Source organism: Microcaecilia unicolor, chromosome 7, assembly GCF_901765095.1.
Source record: "Microcaecilia unicolor chromosome 7, aMicUni1.1, whole genome shotgun sequence".
In the NCBI taxonomy this organism is placed as follows: Eukaryota; Metazoa; Chordata; class Amphibia; order Gymnophiona; family Siphonopidae; genus Microcaecilia; species Microcaecilia unicolor.
The window spans coordinates 19,035,508-19,055,358 of record NC_044037.1 but is presented as its reverse complement, the minus strand read 5'-3'; the positions used below and the strand labels follow the sequence as shown (position 1 = coordinate 19,055,358).

General features: G+C 42.3%; 1 protein-coding gene across 2 annotated transcripts in view; it reads right to left on the bottom strand.

The window, feature by feature from the left end:
* AMMECR1 (Alport syndrome, mental retardation, midface hypoplasia and elliptocytosis chromosomal region gene 1) overlaps nt 1-19,851 on the bottom strand; it is a 168,024-nt gene that overhangs the window by 60,190 nt on the left and 87,983 nt on the right. For both annotated transcript variants that reach the window (XR_003942870.1, XM_030210047.1), the window contains exon 3: nt 4,030-4,144. Coding sequence is in view for 1 of the 2 variants with exons in the window: in XM_030210047.1 (XP_030065907.1) it covers nt 4,030-4,144 (115 nt within the window). In the remaining variant the exon portion in view is untranslated. The remainder of the gene's footprint in view (nt 1-4,029; nt 4,145-19,851) is intronic.

Here is a 19,851-nt window from a genome sequence, read left to right as displayed (position 1 = left end):
CTGCAGTGCGAATTAAACTCAGTTCCCCAGGATCAGAGGATACAGATATAGAAATCTCTCCTTGCACTCTAGGAGAAAAGACATCTAAGGATAGTTTGCCACATGTCTCTTTCCTCATACAAAACTAATGAACTTTCCTGTTCAGAATACACACAAACAGGTTCCCTACTTGCAAAACATCCTGTTTACTACCCTTCTTTTCTGAGCCTACTTGTGTGGTTGGAGGATTCAACTTAGTTTGTCCACTAGGATGTTGTCTCTCTCTGCGAGGTAGGTATCTTCAAGGGTATTTCCATTTGAATTGTCCTAGCTCCACATCCTGATTACTCTCCCAATACAGATGGTATGATCCTGCTCCTTGTTCATGCAGGACAGAGCTACTTTAAATGTCTGCTTGGACAATCTGACAGCTTTTGGAGTGCCCCTGAGTGCCTTTAGCTCTAGGAAGTTTATATGATTTAAGATTTTCCTGGGCAGATGAGTGTGAAGTCATACTATATGAGTTCCCCAGCCTAGTTTGGACAAATCAGCAATCAGGACTATTTGAGTCTGAAGAATTTTATTAGCCACATTTGGCTGATCAGCTACCATGACAGAGTCCATGAGCTGGCATGGTACTTGGATGGCATGTTGCAAACTGTGAATGTCTTGAATTCAGTGGGAAATTAGTCCATTGGGCTCATCTCATATTGAGACATGCCAAGGGAGTTACATGTATAATGAAGCCATAAGGCCTGAGCACTTCCATATGTCTCATTCTGACTCTTACTTTTTCCACGATGGTAGTGATTCTTTGTTGTAAAAAAAAAAAAAGGTTTTGCCCAAGTTGTGTCTAGCAGCGCTCCTAAAAATTCCATTAAAACATGGCCTCAAATGGGATTTGGGGTAACTTATGGTGAATCCTAGGGTAACTTATGGTGAATCCTAGTAACATCAACAGATGGTTGTGTTCACATTCTTGGACACATCCTAAAATATGCTACTGACCAGCTAATTATCCAGAGAGGGCCCCCTCCCTCACATAGTTTGCATGGGCATGTCACTACAAAAGCTAGGTATTCTATGAATACTTATAGTGTTGATGCCAGGACAAAGGCAGTATGCAAAAGTGGCAATGAGGTTTTCCTATTATGAATCAGATACTTCCTGTAACTTGGGATGTACACCATTTCCATGGGACTACATGCTTCCTTTACATCCACAGATCATAGTTTACCCATGGTACTTTAATACCTTTTTCCCCAAAAAGAAAACTGGCTAACTTTTACCAGAATTTGTTCAAGATCTCAGATGGGATGGAATACCTCTTATTTTCTTTAGAGAATACCTGGAAATAAAATCGTTGCCCTCTTTATCCTGGTGGACAAGGTCCAATCATATTGGTTTCTAAGAGGGAGAATTAAGTAGAGGTGTGGTAGTCGTGTTAGTCTACTCTTAAAGGTTATCAATAGAAATCAAACAAAATAAAACATGGAAAAGAAAATAAGATGATACCTTTTTTATTGGACATAACTTAATACATTTCTTGATTAGCTTTCGAAGGTTGCCCTTCTTCCTCAGATCGGAAATAAGCAAATTTGTTGGCAGATAGTATATATAAGAGAAACATCAAAGCATCACTTTGACAGTCTGACAGAGTGGGGGTATGCAAGGGGACATCAAAGCATTTCATTGATATTCTAACAGGATGGGTGTTGGTAGGTATTACCCTCCTGTCACCTACCAACACCCATCCTGTTAGAATATCAATGAAATGCTTTGATGTCCCCATGCATACCCCCACTCTGTCAGACTGTCAAAGTGATGCTTTGATGTTTCTCTTATATATACACTATCTGCCAACACATTTGCTTATTTCCGATCTGACGAAGAAGGGCAACCTTCGAAAGCTAATCAAGAAATGTATTAAGTTATGTCCAATAAAAAAGGTATCATCTTATTTTCTTTTCCATGTTTTATTTTGTTTGATTTCTATTGATAACCTTTAAGAGGGAGAAGAATTGCGTACATTCTGTGCTAAGAATTTGATCTCAATACTCTTGGAGAGCAAACTGGTGAGGTTTCCAACAGATACAGTCTATACCTGCTCTGTACGTTACTGAAAACAAGAGTTTGGGTTATTCTGGGACAACTGTTTACATAAATTAGAGAATGATACGGGGACAGGGACCCGCAGTAACCGCAGGCACAGGGCGAGGACAGAGCCCACAAGGAAGGGGATAAACTTTGTCCCTGTGCCATTTTCTACTTTGAAGCCTGTTAATCAACTGGACTGTTATTTATGTTTGAGTGATGCAAGCAAACGTGCTGGCCACAACTAGCAAAATTTGCATGGGGGGATCCTGTACATCCTGTTACCAGCATATTGTCTAAAAAGATATCTTCTATTGCAGGAAAGACTGTGGAAGACAGGAGAGCTAGACTGAATCCTGAGATTGTTGATGACTTCTTATTCATCCACAAAATCATAAGTGCTTCAAAGGGCATATTTCTCCCCTCTAGGGCATACAGAATGGGTTGTATTTTGTACCCCAGAGTGAATTAGGATTCCTTGGGGTAGTAGAAATCAGCTATTGTTGGGGTTGGTAGGGTAGAGGGTGGTGGTGAGGAGGGTTATTATAGCTGCTTTCTATTTGTAATTTATACACAATAGTTGCACAGCATATTGTTCCTTTTTATACTTTAATAAAAAGATTTAAACATAAAATCATAATTGTTTGAGGCTTCTGCAGATGAGGACAGAGTCCATGGGGACAGAGAGGGACGGGGCGGGACAAACTTTGTCCCCGTGTCATTCTCTAAAAAGGTCCTGCTTTTTGGAGGAGGGCCAGGTATTACCGGAACACTGGTTATGTCTGTCATCAGTCAAAATCCCACACTAGGTTTCAGCTGGAGAGCTACCTGTGGCTTTCAAGTCCTAGGCTCAAGCTCCTTCTCTAACATAAATGGAATAGTTTCAGCCATTTCCATGAAAGATCAGTAAATGAGAAGTCCTCTGGCAGAGATGTTTCCCTTTCCTGTAGAGGGCAGGCCAGTAGACTCCTCCTGATCAGAGAAACTTTCTGATCTATATGTGAAACCCCAAGACTGCTCAGTCTTTGTATCTGTATCAGAAAAATGTAGACAATGTCCAAATATACATCTGGCTAGCAGACAAGGATTTTCTAAGAGTTCACCTTGCATTTTGGAGTCACAAATTTCAGAACTGGCTGAACTTCCTTTGGCATCAATATCAATGCAGATAGTGATGATTATCTCTGCCAATACTACATGGCATGCAGAAACATTTTACATAGCACTACTGGCCATACACAGCAGTGTACAGTGCAGATAAGTATTCAGGTATAATATATCACTGCCCCAAGGAGCTTACAATCTAATTCTGTACTTGAGACAATGGGAGATCAAGTGACTTGCCCAAGGTCAGAAGGAGCAGCTGCAATATTTGAACACAGGCTTCCTGGGTTCTCAGCCTACTGGTGCTCTAACCACTGTGCCACTTCTCCAGAAAGCCATGTTTAACTTTCTTCTATGCAGAGATCATGACGTGTTGTCTTTACTTCAGGATTCTCTTAAATACAAAGTCTGATCAAGGATGCCTAAGCGTTTGCATACACTTTTGCATATATACTGCTTGTCCTTCAAAAAAAAAAAAAAAAGGCAGATGGAAGAGCATAGGAGTTTCCCAAGATAAGGTGGTGCTTTAGGGAATTAGTTATTACAACTCAAAACATTAACAAAAATATTATGTATACTCATTAAGTATATTTCATCACTCCTGAGAAAATAATATACAAGCCAGCGCCATAGTGAAACATGCCCGTATTGTGCACATTCTCAAGTCGGCACTCAGCAGATTTGATACCATCCATCTTTATCAATAAGAGAACAGTGTATCTGAAATATAGTGCTAACAGCATATAATACAATTTGGTATCAAAACATAAATAAAAGAAGATCTTCTGAGTGCCCTACATCTCAAATATAGCAGTACTATAACACTATAACACACTCACAAAGCTCTCTTACCTCCCAGTCCAAGTAATCACATACATCTTCAAAGTTAGTAAGCAGAGACACTGAACAGAAAAGCCGTGGCAGCTCGTCCCTCGTCATTGGGGGGAAACGGCTATCTTTAAGGGCACTGTAGAAAAACAAAACAGATTTAATCACTTCAAACTAAGTAACCCTAAGAAGAGAGTGCATAGTCCTTTAAAATATAGGAAAGTAATCCTGAGACAGGTCACCTCATTCCTTTCCCATAAGCACTGAAAAAAACATACACCTTTCATATATTTCTCTGCACTTGCGTGAGTCATTTAAATATTTCTGAATCTCAATTCACTTCACTATAAACATATGCCCTGCTGCAATAAATCCTGCTACAAACAGACACTAAGAATGTTTCTGTTTATCACTATGAACATTCACATTGCTGTGAACATTCCTTGCAACATCAGTTGTCCATACTAAGTCCTCCTGCCACACAACGGCCTAATTTACCAAGATTCATGAAACATAGGACATTTTATTGTGTAAGACCATTCCACATAAAATTGTTAAAAAAGCTGTTCTAACACGACTTAACAGTTATCTAGAGAAGGGAACCAAACTAGATCTATTCCAAAACGGATTCCAAGAAGCCCGTTATATGGAGTCAAGTCTTTTGTCTACAACAGATGCAATGTGGCAAGGATTGGACCAGTATTGTAATTACGCCCTTGTCTTGTTAGATATCTCTGCTGCTTTTGACACATTTGATCATGATATTCTGTTGATGTGTCTACAGTCTTTGGATTATCCAAGGACTGCACTTGAGTGGTTCAAATCTTTCCAAGGGGGGAGGAAGCAGGAATTAAGAATAGGAGCTCGGTGGTACGATAAGGATCCTCTTTGTCTGCCATTCTTTTCAATATGTATATTGCTCCTCTGTGTTGGAAATTGAAGGCATTGAACGTACACTATAGGAGATATGCAGATGCTATTCAAATTTTCTTCTCTTAAGACACCTTGATTGATCAATGACACAACTACAGTCTGTTTTTCACAGAACACCTACCTGTCTATAAGCAAAGTTAGCTTTCAATGCTGCAAACACTGAGGTGATGATAGTGAGCAACGTGGTCAGTCAGGCATTCCAAGCCACATTAGATCATGTGGTCAGACAATTAAAATTGACCATCAGGTCTGTAATTTAGGGGTATTCTTAGATTCTAAGACATCACTGAAACCATAGATTGGTGCAGTGATTTAAAAACTTTTTATAAGCTCTTTCTTAAGTCAATGATCCTGCCAAATACTTCAGGATGGGTTTGAAGAGTATGGACCTTAGTGGTCTACAGTACTGTGGTTCTTTATATCTTGGCTTACCTGCTTCAGTCTGAAGTTTTCACAGGTAGTCCAAAATATAGGCCGACAGAATTTCAGTCCACAAAAACTGAAACGTTGCACTTTGTCCTATAGATCCTCAAACTTCCCTCCACCTCGGGGCAGGAGCTAACCCCTCCCCAATAGGAATAGTCCCGCAAGTGTCTCTCCACCAGTCTTAGCTTACGAGCCACGGTAGTGTGTGTGTGGTTTATGACCATTTATATTCTGCATTAAAGGGAAGGTAGATTATAAAATACAATGTAAATAATCAGTTTCAACAATCAACAAACTATACAATATCATAAAACAAAAACTTAGGTGGGCAGATGATGATTCCACCATCCAGTAACAAATGGCACTGCCAGATCAGAACTCATCTCACCACTAGAAAAATTATTACATCCAGCATCCATCTTCAAAAAATCCTGAGTAAGCCGCACATCCCCAAAAACACTATTACGTAAATATTTCAAAGAGGCCTTCCAGAGTTGTTCAAAAGGAGGCATCTGAAGAGCCCAAAGGTCTAAATTAAGGTTCCTCTCTGGACATGGCGTACAACAGGGAGGCCACAAGCGGCCTGCTCCTCGCAAGAATTGAACGATATCCGAGTGAGCCGCAAGAGATGTCTTCTGTAGTTGCTCCCTGAAACAGACCAAAGTACATAAGTATTGCCCCACTAGGACAGACCAAAGGTTCATCAAGCCCAGCATCCTTTTTCCAACAGTGGCCAATCCAGGTCACAAATATCTGGCAAGATCCCAAAAAAGTTCAATACATTTTATGCTGCTTATCCTAGAAATAAGCAGTGGATTTTCCCTAAGGCATTTTAACAATGGGAAGCTGTCCAAACCTTTTTTAAACCTTGCTAAGCTAACTGCCTTTACCGCATTCTCTGGCAACAAATTCCAGCGTTTAATTACATGCTGAGTGAAGAAAACTTTCCTCCGATTCGTTTTAAATTTACTACTTTGTAGCTTCATCGCATGCCTCCTAGTCCTAGTATTTTTGGAAAGAGTAAACAATGGATTCACGTCTACCCATTCCACTCTTATAGACCTCTATCATATCTCACCCTCAGCCTTTTCTCCAAGCTGAAGAGCCCTAGCCGCTTCAGCCTTTCCTCATAGGGAAGTCGTCCCATCTCCTTTATCATTTTCATCGCCCTTTTCTGTACCTTTTCTAATTCCACTATATCTTTTTTGAGATGTGGTGACCAGAACTGAACACAATATTCGAGGTGTGGTCGCACCATGGACCGATACAAAGGCATTATAACGTCCTCATGTTTGTTTTCCATTCCTTTCCTAATAATACCTAACATTCTATTTGCTTTCTTAGCAGCATCTGAACTTTTAGAGAACCCAACGCCAATTCTTTCTGAAGGCCTGCTTGGAAAACACTAGGATGGGCTAATCTATACAAATAAGGGAGAAAGTAAGTACTCTGAACACCAGCCCTCAAACATCCTCCACACCCTCGCATACACCATGGATGTAAAGCGTTTCTGAACCTCAACCAAGGTAGCAATGACTGAATCAGAATAACCTTGTCATCTCAACCAAGCCTTTTCTATAGGAACATGGATCCTCCAAGACCACCAGACCTTGCTTCAGTATGCTGTGTACCTGCAGAACACAGAGAGGACACCTGTACAACAGTTGAATCAGGTCCGCTTACCATAGCCTCCTTGGCTATTCCAGGGCTACGAGAATTATTCGACCCTGGTGCAATGCGATCCTTTTCAACATACGACCTACCATGGACCAAGCAGAGAAGACATATAGTAGATGTCTCCTCGACCAGGGCTGCAGTAGGGCTGAATAACTTGGGCACTTTGGCATTCCTTTTAGTCACCATTTCCAGAAGCAGAGAACCCCATCGGTGCACTATCAGATGAAACCGCTGGCCAGATAGTTCCTATTCTCCCGGGTCCAAGGAGTGACTGATGAAAGTCCACCTCCACATTCAAGGACCCTGCAATGTGAGCTGCCAACAAGCAGAGAAGATTTTTCTCCGTCCAGTGCATGAGGGAGGCCGCCTCCAATGTCATTGCACAACTGTGGGCCCTGCACTGCTTGTTGATATATGCACTGTCGTGCTGTCGAGAAAACTCAGTCCAGAAAGGAAGAAACGTCAAGTAAGTCATTCCGCACCACCCTGAGCTCCAAGCGACTTATTGACCACTGAGACTCCTGTTCTGTCCAGGTGATGTGCCAGATAGAACTTGTAATGAGCTCCCCAACCTAACTTGCTGGCATCAGTCATCAACACCTCCCCCATTGTGTTATCAGAAACGGACCTCCGATGGTCAAATTCCTGGGAAGACAACCACCACTGCATACTCCCATCTAGCAACCAGTGCATAAGTACATAAGTATTGCCATAGTGGGACAGACCGAGGGTCCATCAAGCCCAACATCCTGTTTTCAACAGTGTCCAACCCAGGTCACAAGAACCTGGCAAGATTCCGATGATGGTCATACTTCTATGATACCGGAGACCAGTGGCTGAGAAGAGATTCCTGTAAAGGCCGCATATGAACCCTTTTCCATGGCATCACTTCCATCGCTGCCATCAATGACCCCAAAACCTAAGCGTGCTGCCACCACCACCATCATTACCATGGTAAACATTCTTGGAGCCATGGCAAGACCAAAAGGCAAAGCCCTGTACTGGATGTGATGGCCCAGCACCGCAAGACATAGAAACCTCTGATGCAGTGGCCTTATGGGTATATGCAAGTATACTTGAGATTGAGGGCAGTGAGAAATTCTCCCGCTTGAACGAAGGCTATGACTACTCTTAGTGTCTCCATGTGAAAGCAGGACTATCAGATGCAGCAATTTAGACATTTGAGATCTAAGACCCGATGAAAGGAGCCTTCTTTCTTTAATACAAATAAGTAGATGGACTATCTGCCTTGCCCCTGTTCGGCCTGGGGAACTAGGACAATGGTCCGGAGCACCAGAAAGGAATCTACAGTGGCCTGAACCTCGACCACCTTGGTCCCTTTTGACAAGGAGACTGCAAAAAGAGAGGAGCGACCGGGTGGGTGAACTCCAACCATGTAACCTTCTGTAAGAATATCCAGAACCCACTGGTTCAATGTGATTTTGGCCAACTACTCCCTAAATTCCTGAAGACATCCTCCCACTACAGGAAAAGAAAAGTGGACCAGCCTCACATCATTGCAAAGCTCTGGAGGAATTGGGAGCTTTAGCTGACTGAGAGGAGGACCTCCTGCCTGCACAAAAGGAAGATTTATGTACCTGAAAGCAGGACTCCAGACCATATTTCTGACGACCAGGCCAGTACCATATGTTATCTCAAAATCAAGAGCTCCCTGAAGACAACCACACCGATTGCTGGAGGATAGATTGAAAGCTTTTGGTTATCTTAGTTTACCCCAGTTTTCACCAAGTTACTGAGATCTTCTCCAAACAGCCACTTTCCCCAAAAGGGAAGTTTCACTAGACATGACCAACACTGCATCTGTTGCCCAGTGCCACAAGACATACTGCAGGCTGTAATCTGAGGCATGTCAAATAGCATCCGCCAAGGTGAACCCTGTTTCCAGCTGGGTGTTATGGCACCAGTCTTGTGTTGCCAACTGCTGATGCCACTTCGCGCATGCTCAAGCCACAAAGGAGCTGCACACTGTCACTTGAAGGCCCAAAGAGGCCACTTCAAAGGCTTGTTTCAGCAAGTCTTCAACTTCCTATCCTTTAGGTCTGAGGTAATATAGGCCCACCCATGTCTGCAGTGGGCTAGTCTCCCCCCTATCCAAGCCAGCAAGAGGCCCAGTGTACATTGGGCACTTCTGGGCCCCTTGGAGGATTCGGGACCACTGGCTCTCCTATGCTCTTGGTGCAGTGGTTCCCAAACCTGATCCTGGAGGCACCCCAGCCAGTCAGGTTTTCAGGATATCCACAATGAATATTCATGAGAAAGATTTGCATGTAGTGGAGGCAGATTCATGCAAACCTCTCTCATGAATATTCATTATGGATATCCTGAAAACCTGACTGGCTGGGGTGCCTCCAGGACCAGGTTTGGGAACCACTGTCTTGGGACCATGAAAGGACACCCTGACCTGAAGGTCCTGCTGATACCCAGAGAGGGGCCGGACTGACATCTGTTCGTGTGAAAAAAAAAAGGTAAATATGTTGCAATCTATACATGAGTATATATGGTACTTGTTCGGGTCCCACTTCAGCCTCAAGTGGTACACAGTCTAATACAGAACCTTCACAGTGTAAATGTAGCCTTCCAGCAGACAGAGTATACCAAAGAAGAATCAGAGACACGTTAACTCTCTCCCACAAACACAAATATTGCAGACATCAACAATTTGCTGGGATATGCAGACTGGATGGGCCATTTGGTCCTTATCTGTCATCATGTTTTTTATGTTTCTATATGCGTATTAATTCATCATACAGTCAACATACGAACCTGACGAAGCACAATCAGCCCTTAATTTGGTAATGCTCCTTATGCACTAGTCTCCAGATCTATGAACAGATGTCCAAATTTGATTTAGCATAGGCTTTTTTTAGCAGCTAATGATTTGATTTTACTGGTCTGTATTCTGAATAAACGTTAAGGCAAAACATATGCCTATTTTTACTTTGTTTCTAGAATGATAAACACATCCTTACATAAAATAGCCTGCAGGTCTTCTCCAAACTCTTCTAACAGAGATAGTTTATTTATTAGGATTTATGTACTGCCTTTTCGAAGAAATTCACCCAAGGCTGTGTACAGCAAGAATAACCTAGACATAGATTAAACAATATCACTTTTCAGCACTGTGACAAAGTTTACAATAAATCAAGATGCATTATCAATTATCAAAGAAAGTCATCTTAGAGTGCACAAAATCACTTGAAAGCAGCTGTTAACAGCAAACTGTCCATAATGAACGTTGGGAGAAAAGGGTCTGTTTTATCCTTTATATAAGTCTACACGTTTGACAGAGAGATGGGCAAAATGCCTCTCTTAGATTGAGAGATATTAAAAGCAAATTTCTCTTGTTTAAAGACTCCTAGGGAGGAGAGAGCAAATAACAGACAGCATTTTGGTAAATACTATACATAGGTGCCCAGATGCATGATGTTGAGAAATGAAAGTCTGTATTCATAAAGCACACACCTTAAACTGTTGACAACTAGCTGCAACCTATTAAAAATTCAATGAAGGATATGTGGCCCCCATCTCCTCCAGAATGAAGATACCACCCCGTCTTCATCCTTCCAGCACATGCCCAGCATGTGTCTCCTTTCTGGCCAGGCCTATACCAGCATGATTCCCACTTTTGACTCAGTTCCTGGACTCCTCTTCCTTCCTACCCATATGTCCTTCTGCCTTCCACCCACCCCATGGCTTTGCAAACAGCATTCTTTCTTTTGTGCAGAGTACCTGTGCTACAGCTGAAAGCATCCCTCCTCATGGTTGGGGCACACCAAGGGATGCCACAAGTTTGAAGGATAGGGTCTAGTTTGTTGAGAATTGCACTAGGAACATTTTTGGCTCAATTTACTTAAAGTTAAATTAATTGGTTTCTTAGAGGCATCAACCAGGGACCTCCAAACCTACCCTGCTAATCTCACAACACATTAGGTTTTCAGGATATGCTTAATAAATCTGAATTACCTAAATTTGCATACATTAGTGACCAATATATGAAATTTAGCTCATTGTTACTGATAGTTGAAATCCAGAAAAAAATGATTAGCTGTGTGGCCATCACTATGTATCGCACATATCAAAGGTTTTTAATGGTGTGCTTCCACAATAACTTCCATTTTTTCAAGAAACATCTTGTGTTGGTTTATTAAGAAAAGCTGAAGTCTTGTGAGGCCGCTGCTGGAAGTCTCAGCAACCATTTCAAAGAAGATGCAGCAGCAAAGACTGGGGATCTTTTTTGCCCCGAAGAATCCACTAGACCACCAGGGTGGCTTGAGGTATGTGCTGCGAGGGCACCCAGGGCTGGAGGGGAGGTCTGGAGTATGTGCGTGTGTGGGTGGGTGTGCACTGTAATAAATAAATAAATAAACAAAAAACAAAGTTATTTGTTTCCCCTTCCTTGCACAGCCAGATCTCTGTGCACTCAAAACACAGCAAGCAAACCTATGAGCTGCTTCATCTACACTGTGGAATTTTTATTTAATCTCACTTAGATATTCAAACATGCCGGCTTGTGCATACGGATGTACACACAGGAAATATAATAATGGAATAACTTTTTATAGGTAGAATAGTAATCTCTATATATAAAAGGCACCTTCAACGTTCTATGAAGCCTCCAACCGGAACTTTGAAGCGGCCGAGACATCCGGTTTGCCCAAGAGTGTGTGCCCCGCCCTCGAGTCACAACGTGATGACGACGATGGCGGAGCAAACACACTCCACGAAACGCCATCTCCCCCTGCCTCTCGCCGGCCATTTTTCACATGCACACCGCATCGCGGAGCGCCAACGACAGCAGCGGACAGGTCCCTGGAGGGGGGTTGGGGGACAGCTGGATCCCTGGCCATGGGTGGCTGCAGGGGGGGGGGGGGCGGGGGATGGAGCGACAGCAACGGACAGGTGCCTGCCTGCAGGAGGGGTTGGGGGACAGCTGGATCCCTGGCCATGGGTGGCTGCAGGGGGGCCGGGGGATGGAGCGACAGCAGCGGACAGGTGCCTGCCTGGAGGGGGGTTGGGGGACAGCTGGGTCCCTGGCCATGGGTGCCTGCAGGGGGGGCCGGGGAACAGGACGGTCGCTGCACACAAAAACCTTGCTAGCGCCCGTTTCATCTCTCAAAGAAACTGGCCTTTTTTGCTAGTTTGTTATAAATCGTAATCAGTGTGTCATTTGGAGAGACTGGTTAAATGGACACCACAACAAAGATTTTCTTTCTCCTGGTAAAGAGCCACTAAAACAGACATCATGTTATGAGAATCAGGTGCTCATCATTCAGAGTTTCTATCTATTTACTTATTTATGGCATTTTTATATCTTGCATTAAACATGAATTAAGTTGAAATCTAGGAGCATTAAAACAAAAAATGTTCCCCTATGTCTACATCAAAAGAAAAAAAAAAAAAAGATGGCATGTGGGAACTTGCTCCTTTTGTTCTGTGGATTGCAGTAGTATATTATAAAAATGCACTTGCATTTTTTTTTAAATGCCTAGTAGGGTATATATGCTAATCTCAACTTTGTTAAATGTTTCAGACATATCTATCTACTTGCTCCCACGATATAACTGAATTCTATTATTCTGTTTCACTGTTTTCAAATGTAAGCTACATTGAATCAGAATTTGCTTAGGATAATGTGTCATATAAATGTAAAAAAAAGTCCCTCATTTCTAATAATCTTTTTCCTATTGATTTCAATAGCATTTGCTATTGTTTTGGGTGAACCAGTGTGGCATCAATTTCTGCCTACTGGCTAGATAGCCGGTCTCCTGTTTTATCTAACCTCCTTGGTAAAAAGGGTGGAGGGAGTAGGGGTGGGTGCAGGGAACAGGGGAAAAAAAGATTGGTAAGGGGGACATACATGGAGGAGTGGGGAAGTGAAAAGCGGAAATAGAGCACATGGGATAGAAGGGGATGGAGAGGAGAGGGGGACATGTTGCTCATGGATATGTGTATCATACTTCAATTTGTATTTAGCAGGGTATGGAAGAAAAATTATGTTGCTTTTACTAGTATTTTTTACTGCATACAGAATCTGGCTTTCTTGGAAGGGGGTCAAAGTGACTGCGGGATGGCAAGGGTAGGGCAAGCCAGGGGCTGAGATGGAGGAAATTATTTGAGGTGGAGATAGGTTAGCTTCCCCAGGTTAAATTTCTATCCCCATACAGCTCTCTAGTAGATACATGAAGGATATGTTTTGAAGTACGAGATAAGTTTCTGAACAGTTTTGTTAATTTGATACTCTGGTTGTTTGTATATTTTGGTATCTCTTTACCAGTAGTCTTTAGAGGGTTTTTTTTTTTCCTATTTATTTGGTTTACACATAAAAATATGGCACACCTAAAAATAATTTTAAAAAACCACCAGGTAAATAAAGTCTTACCCTAACAGCAAAGAGCTCAATTACAATTTAAAATTTTAGACCTACTCTAATTAGACTCTAGAGCAGTGATGGGCAACCTTTTGAGCTTGGTGTGTCAAAATTCGCCAAAAAACCGAGCATAACTCGGGTGGTGTGTCACTTCGAGAAAAATCACTGCTACTAGGACCGCCCCCGAGCCCCCCCCCCCACCCGAGATCGCTGCCCACCCGAGGTCGCTGGGCCCCCCCTCCACCCGCTACCGGGCCCAGAACTAACCTTAAAGCCTCCTTTCATGTCGCAGCAAGCAGCAGCAGGGCAGACCTCTCCTCCTTCCTTCTGTGCTCCGCCCTCGCGGACGTTACATCAGGCGAGGGCGGGACACGGAAGGAAGGAGTGGCCTGCCCTACTGCTGCTTGTTGCGACGTGAAAGGAGGCTTTAAGGTTAGTTTCCGGGAGCGAGGAGGGAGGGCGGACCACACTGCGGCGGCGCCGTGTGTCATCGAAAATGGCTACGCGTGTCAGTGCTGACACGCGTGTCATAGGTTCGCCATCAGGGCTCTAGAGCATAAATTAACATACACAAAAAAAGACCTCCTCAAAAATCCATAAAATATCATGGTCAGAGGATACATACAACAGATACTGTACCAATTCCTAAATTATTACTAGATTCTTTTCATTTGCACTATGTTTTAATACTACAGTGATGTTAGATATTTATGACTCAAAGGTTCTATTTAAAAGGTTTCACAGCTCCTACTTCATACTGAAACACGAAACAGGATACATGATTTATAATTTGTCACCCTGTTCAGTAACAGTGATGGTGACTGTATACTAAATCAGTGCTTTCCTGCAGCAACAATACAAGGCAATTTTCCATACTCAGACTGATAGTTTTAATAATATGTAGGTGGAATTACTCAGTTTATATGTTAAGCCAAAGGATAATATGCCCTTCTAGTTCTGAACCTGTAATTCTGTAGAAATGTGTTAAGTATCGAAATATCCTTGAACTAGCATGATTTATACAAACATTGAGCTTGGCACCATTCTTAGATTTCAGTTTCAGCTCTATTTTATGAAAAATCCTGAAGAATACAGATTCCTCTCTTGTACTCCTATTTTTCACAACTACCATATTTTTCCATTTCTTTTAATCTTTCCAACCCAACATGTTAAAAAGAAATCATGGGCGGATGGATTTCAATTAAAACTTAACGCAGAAAAAACACAATGTCTCATTCTCTCATCACAACATGAACAAACCCGCCACAATAAACACCCCGAACTATACCCTCCCTGTTTCAGATACCCTGAAAATACTTTGAGTCACAATAGACCGAAATCTCACACTAGAAAGCCGTGCGAAAAACACAACAAAGAAAATGTTCCAATCAATGGGGAAACTCAAAAAGAGTAAAACCTTTCTTCCCAAGAGAAATATTTCGCAGCCTGGTACAATCATTGGTGCTAAGCCACCTAGATTACTGTAATGCACTCTATGCCGGATGTAAAGAACAAATCATCAAGGAACTTCAGACAGCCCAAAATACAGCAGCCAGACTCATATTTGTAAAAATGAAATACGAAAGCGTCAAACCCCTAAGAGAAAAATTACACTGGCTCCCACTTAAAGAGTAAATAAATACAAAAGGGGGTCGAGAAACGTTTTGCGTATAGACAGGCAGACAAACTTTCCTAAAATTTAACAGAACCTGACCAACTTGTGAAGAGATACATCGAGTTCTAAAATACTTAGACCAGAGTTTGGATTCCAGAAAAATAAGCTCCCTAGAAAAATATCCTTATGTATTTCTGTGGGATAAGCAAGTCCAGCTTCTGCAGCATAGAAATCTTGGATATATGAAAACACTAGTAAGAAATGCCCGTTTCGGAAAAAAAAATGAAACGGGCGCTAGCAGGGTAATCCCCCTCCCCCCCCCACCATCTTCCCTCCTGAGTTCTGGTCCCCCCTCCGTCCCTCCCTTCCGAGTTCCAGCCCCCCCCCTCTCTCCCTTGGTTGCGAGTTTGTGATGGAAGTTCGCATTGCTCTCCCCGGTCCCCGCTGCTGTCACTCTGTGGAACTCGTGCGTTGTGCCTTCGGCGCCCCGCCCTCGACGTCATCGCGTTTTGACGTGAGGGCGGAGCTACAGTGACTGCAGGCCAAACCGGATATCTCGGGCACGTCATCATCAGGTTTGAGGCTTCATTGGAACGTTGGAGGTGCCTTTTATATATATATATATATAGATAGAGGTTAAGGTAATGCTCCTTTCAAATTGACTCTCCTACTTATATAGTCATCATCAGGGCTTAATTTCAGGGGGGAAACAGCCTGAACCAGTTCCACCAGTTCCTCTCAGACTATGCTCCAGTCCCTCCTTTGCAGGTAGCCTGCAAGGAAGAGGGGAGAGTTCATTCTAGGGCAGAGCAGAAAACTCACTCTGCTCTCTAATTTAGCCTCTCTCTTGTTGCTCCAGCACTGGCCTGCCTGTCCCCTCACCCAGCTCCAGAGTTCCACTTCCTTTTGGTCTATACATTAATTCCTAGCTAACACATTTACACGTCAAAAATAATTCTATGAGGCATACTCCACATGCTTTCTTCACATGCATCCTCCTATTGTTGCCACACCCCTACACCCGATGGGTTGGCTCTTAATGATTCAGATTTGCACGTCATTTTCTTTGTTGTGAATTCTACTGTAAAACTTAGTTAACTGAATATGGCTTTCTTAGTGGTTATGTGTTTCATCATACTTTGAAACAGGATTGTTAAATTACCTGAAACTCGGAATTTTGATCCACTACTACTTAACATTTCTAGAGCGCTACTAGGGTTACGCAGCGCTGTACAATTTAACAAAGAGAGACAGTCCCTGCTCAAAGAGCTTACAATCTAATAGATAAGAGTGAGACAAATATAGGACAATCAAGCCATTGTGACATCACTGATGAGCTTGGCTCTTAGGCATTGGTGGAATGAGGCATTATGACATCACAATCTCAGCTCTGGTTAAATCACTGCTATATGTAATACTACTACTTAACATTTCTAGAGCGCTACTAGGGTTACGCAGCGCTGTACAAATTAACAAAGAAGGACCGTCCCTGCTCAAAGAAGTTTGATCCACAAACTAAAGCAAAAAGCTCAGAAGTTGTATAAAATCATATAGAAAAAGTTATCCCCTCCCTAAAAGACAAAATTCTTCAGAAAAGTAAAAATCTTCAGGAAAACCCCCCACAATAACCAGAGACAAAAATTAACAGCCAAGAGACTATTGCCAAACTGAAGTTATATTTCCAAGTGTTTAACACTTACCTCCCTGTTTACTAAGCCAAGCAGCAATGCCGACACGGCCTATTTACATCTTGGGGTGATAGTATTAGAGGATCTCAAGGTGAGAAAACAGTGTGACAAGGTGGTGGCCGTAGCCAGAAGGATGCTAGGCTGTATAGAGAGAGGTGTAACCAGAAGAAGAAAGGAAGTGTTGATGCCCCTCTACAAGTCGTTGGAGAGACCCCAACTGGAGCACAGTGTTCAGTTTTGGAGGCCATATCTTGCTAAAAGAAGACTTGAAGTGGTCCAGAGGAAGGCGACAAGAATGACATGGGGCTTACACCAAAAGACATATAAGAAGAGAATATAAGAACTAAATATGTATACCCTAGAGGAGAGGAGGGACTGGGGAGATAGGATACATATGTTTAACTACTTGAAAGGATTAATCTAGAAACAAATATTTTCCAGAGAAGGGAAAGTGGTAAAACTAGGGGACATGAATTGAGGTTGCAGGGTGGTAGACTTAGGAGTAATGTCAGAACATTTTTTTTCACGGAGAGGGTGATGGATACCTGGAATGACTTCTTGAAGGAAGTGGTAGAAAAAAATAAAAACCTGTGAAAGAATTAAGGCGTGGGATGAACACAGATGATCTCTAATTAGAAAATGAAGGATATAAAAAACAAAACTGCGCTTGCACGTCAAGTGGTGCTTAGATGGCGACTCTGGATGCATCAACTAAGGCTGGTGCTGGGCTGCCTTATACGGTCTGAGTCCCGCATATGGAAATCCGGTTTAGGATGCAATGGAGAAAGCTTTGACAGAAATTCCAGTGGTTTGGAACGTGAGGACAGTGCCGGGCACACTTTTACGGTCTTTGTCCCACAAACGACAAGACAGAATTGGATAGGCTGGAGTGGGCTTTGACGGCAACTCCAGTAGTTGGAACATAAGGATAGAGCCGGGTGGACTTCTACGGTCTATGTCCCAGAAACACTAAAGTAAGACCATGATGAAGTATATAATTTAATGATCACTGCTGATTTAAATATTGAAATGATAATGAATGTGGCTGTTGGGCAGACTGGATGGACCATTCAGGTCTTTATCTGCCGTCACTTACTATGTTACTATTCAAAGTGAATGGGCTGTGTTGGCATTAGAGCACAGCAGCTTTTAGCACGACTTAGTAAACGGGGGGGGGGGGGGGGAGAATTTTCCATAGGAAAAAGGAAATGTGAATATCTTGTGCAAAACATGGTCCTGTATCCAGGCAGTAGGTCTTTCAATCAAAGATATTCACCTCCCATATTCCCTGATGGTCTTCATTTATCTCACAGTAGGCATCTTCCTCAGTATTCATAAGGTACTTGGCAAGTCACAACACAATATACTGAAGAACTACAATTTTCAGTTTTTACATTTCAAATGCTGTTAGATAAAGCAAAACTGGCTTAAAAAAAAAAAAAAGACTTTCCAATTACTCTACCCACATTGTAAATATTAGATACATAAGTTGATTGTACTCTGGAGCATGAACAGAATTAAAAAAAATAAACTAACATGCATTTTAAAGAAAACAAAAAGGCAGCTGGGAGCCATAGATTTTTTTTTTAATCTGTTTAGCCCCAAGGACTGAAAGCACTTCGGTCTATCACTACATGAGGGAAGATCTGGGTCTCTAAAAGTAACTAGATGAGAACAACTTAAAAAACAAAACAAAAACTGCCCTATAGAATACATTTTTCAAATCAGTGGCAATAAACTGAAGAGAACACAAGATATAAAATCTGAAAAATGGCAGCATTTCTTGCCTTCCCTCCCCCCCCCCCAATTTAAAGGAGGGACTGTATCGCAGAACTGAACTACTCATCAACTAGTAGCCCTTCTCTTTGATGCCAGAACAAGCTCATTTTCAAAGCACATAGGATTTTTTTTTACTAAGGTGTGCTAGCATTTTTAGTGTGCGCTAATGATTAGAATGCACTAAACGCTAGAGACACCCATAGGAATATATGAGCGTCTCTAGCATTTAGCGCATCTTAATTATTAGCATGAGCTAAAAAAAAACACTAGCGAATCTTAGTAAAAGACCCCCCCCCCCCCCCCCCCAGACTTACAAAGTTATGGAACTTTGTACGTCTATGTTCTTTGAAAATGAACACCCAAGTGTTTTACTGTTCAATGAAATTAAATGGCATTAGGAAGTACGAACCTTTTCCGGAGATGGGAAGGCGGTAGAACTAGAGACCATGAAATGAGATTGAAGGGGGGGGCAGACTCAAGAAAAATGTCAGGAAGTATTTTTTCACGGAGAGAGTGGTGGATACTTGGAATGCCCTCCCGCGGGAGGTGGTGGAGATGAAAACGGCAATTCAAACACGCATGGGATAAACATAAAGGAATCCTGTTGAGAAGGAATAGATCCTCAGAAGCTTAACCAAGATTGGGTGGCAGAGCCGGTGGTGGGAGGCGGGGCTGGTGGTTGGGAGACGGGGCTAGTGCTGGGCAGACTTCTACGGTCTGTGCCCTGAAAATGGCAGATACAAATCAGTCAGGTATACACAAAAAGTAGCACATATGAGTTTATCTTGTTGGGCAGACTGGATGGACCGTGCAGGTCTTTCTCTGCCGTCATCTACTATGTTACTATGCTACTTTCATGCTTTTAAGAAAAAAAGTACAGGATAGTAATCTGACACATTACAAAATCAGAACTAAATCGTTTAGAAAAAGCAGGGCAGCACAGTGAGAATTTTGCTTAGCAACTAGGTAAGAGTTGCAGTGCCAAGTGGCCAATTAATAAACTGAAAAATCACAGAAAACCACCTGGGCTTATCCATGGTTTATTAGTCAAATCTAGGCACAGGGAAGACTAAAGTTAATGGAAATACTATAAAGTTACTTTATCATCAAACCTTTCCACAGTAGTCAGGGAAAACAAACATTCATTGTACTTTGTAGATTAATGGTTACAATCCACAAATATGTTACAAAACTTCACTAGTGACCCCCTGCTAAGGATCTTCTTCCACATGAGAAATAAGAACCAGCAATCTAAGTTATCAGTACTTGTGTGTTTTCTCTGTTTGTCACTATAAGTTGCATTAGGGAGGCTGCAGAAATACCACTCTTGTCGCTACACT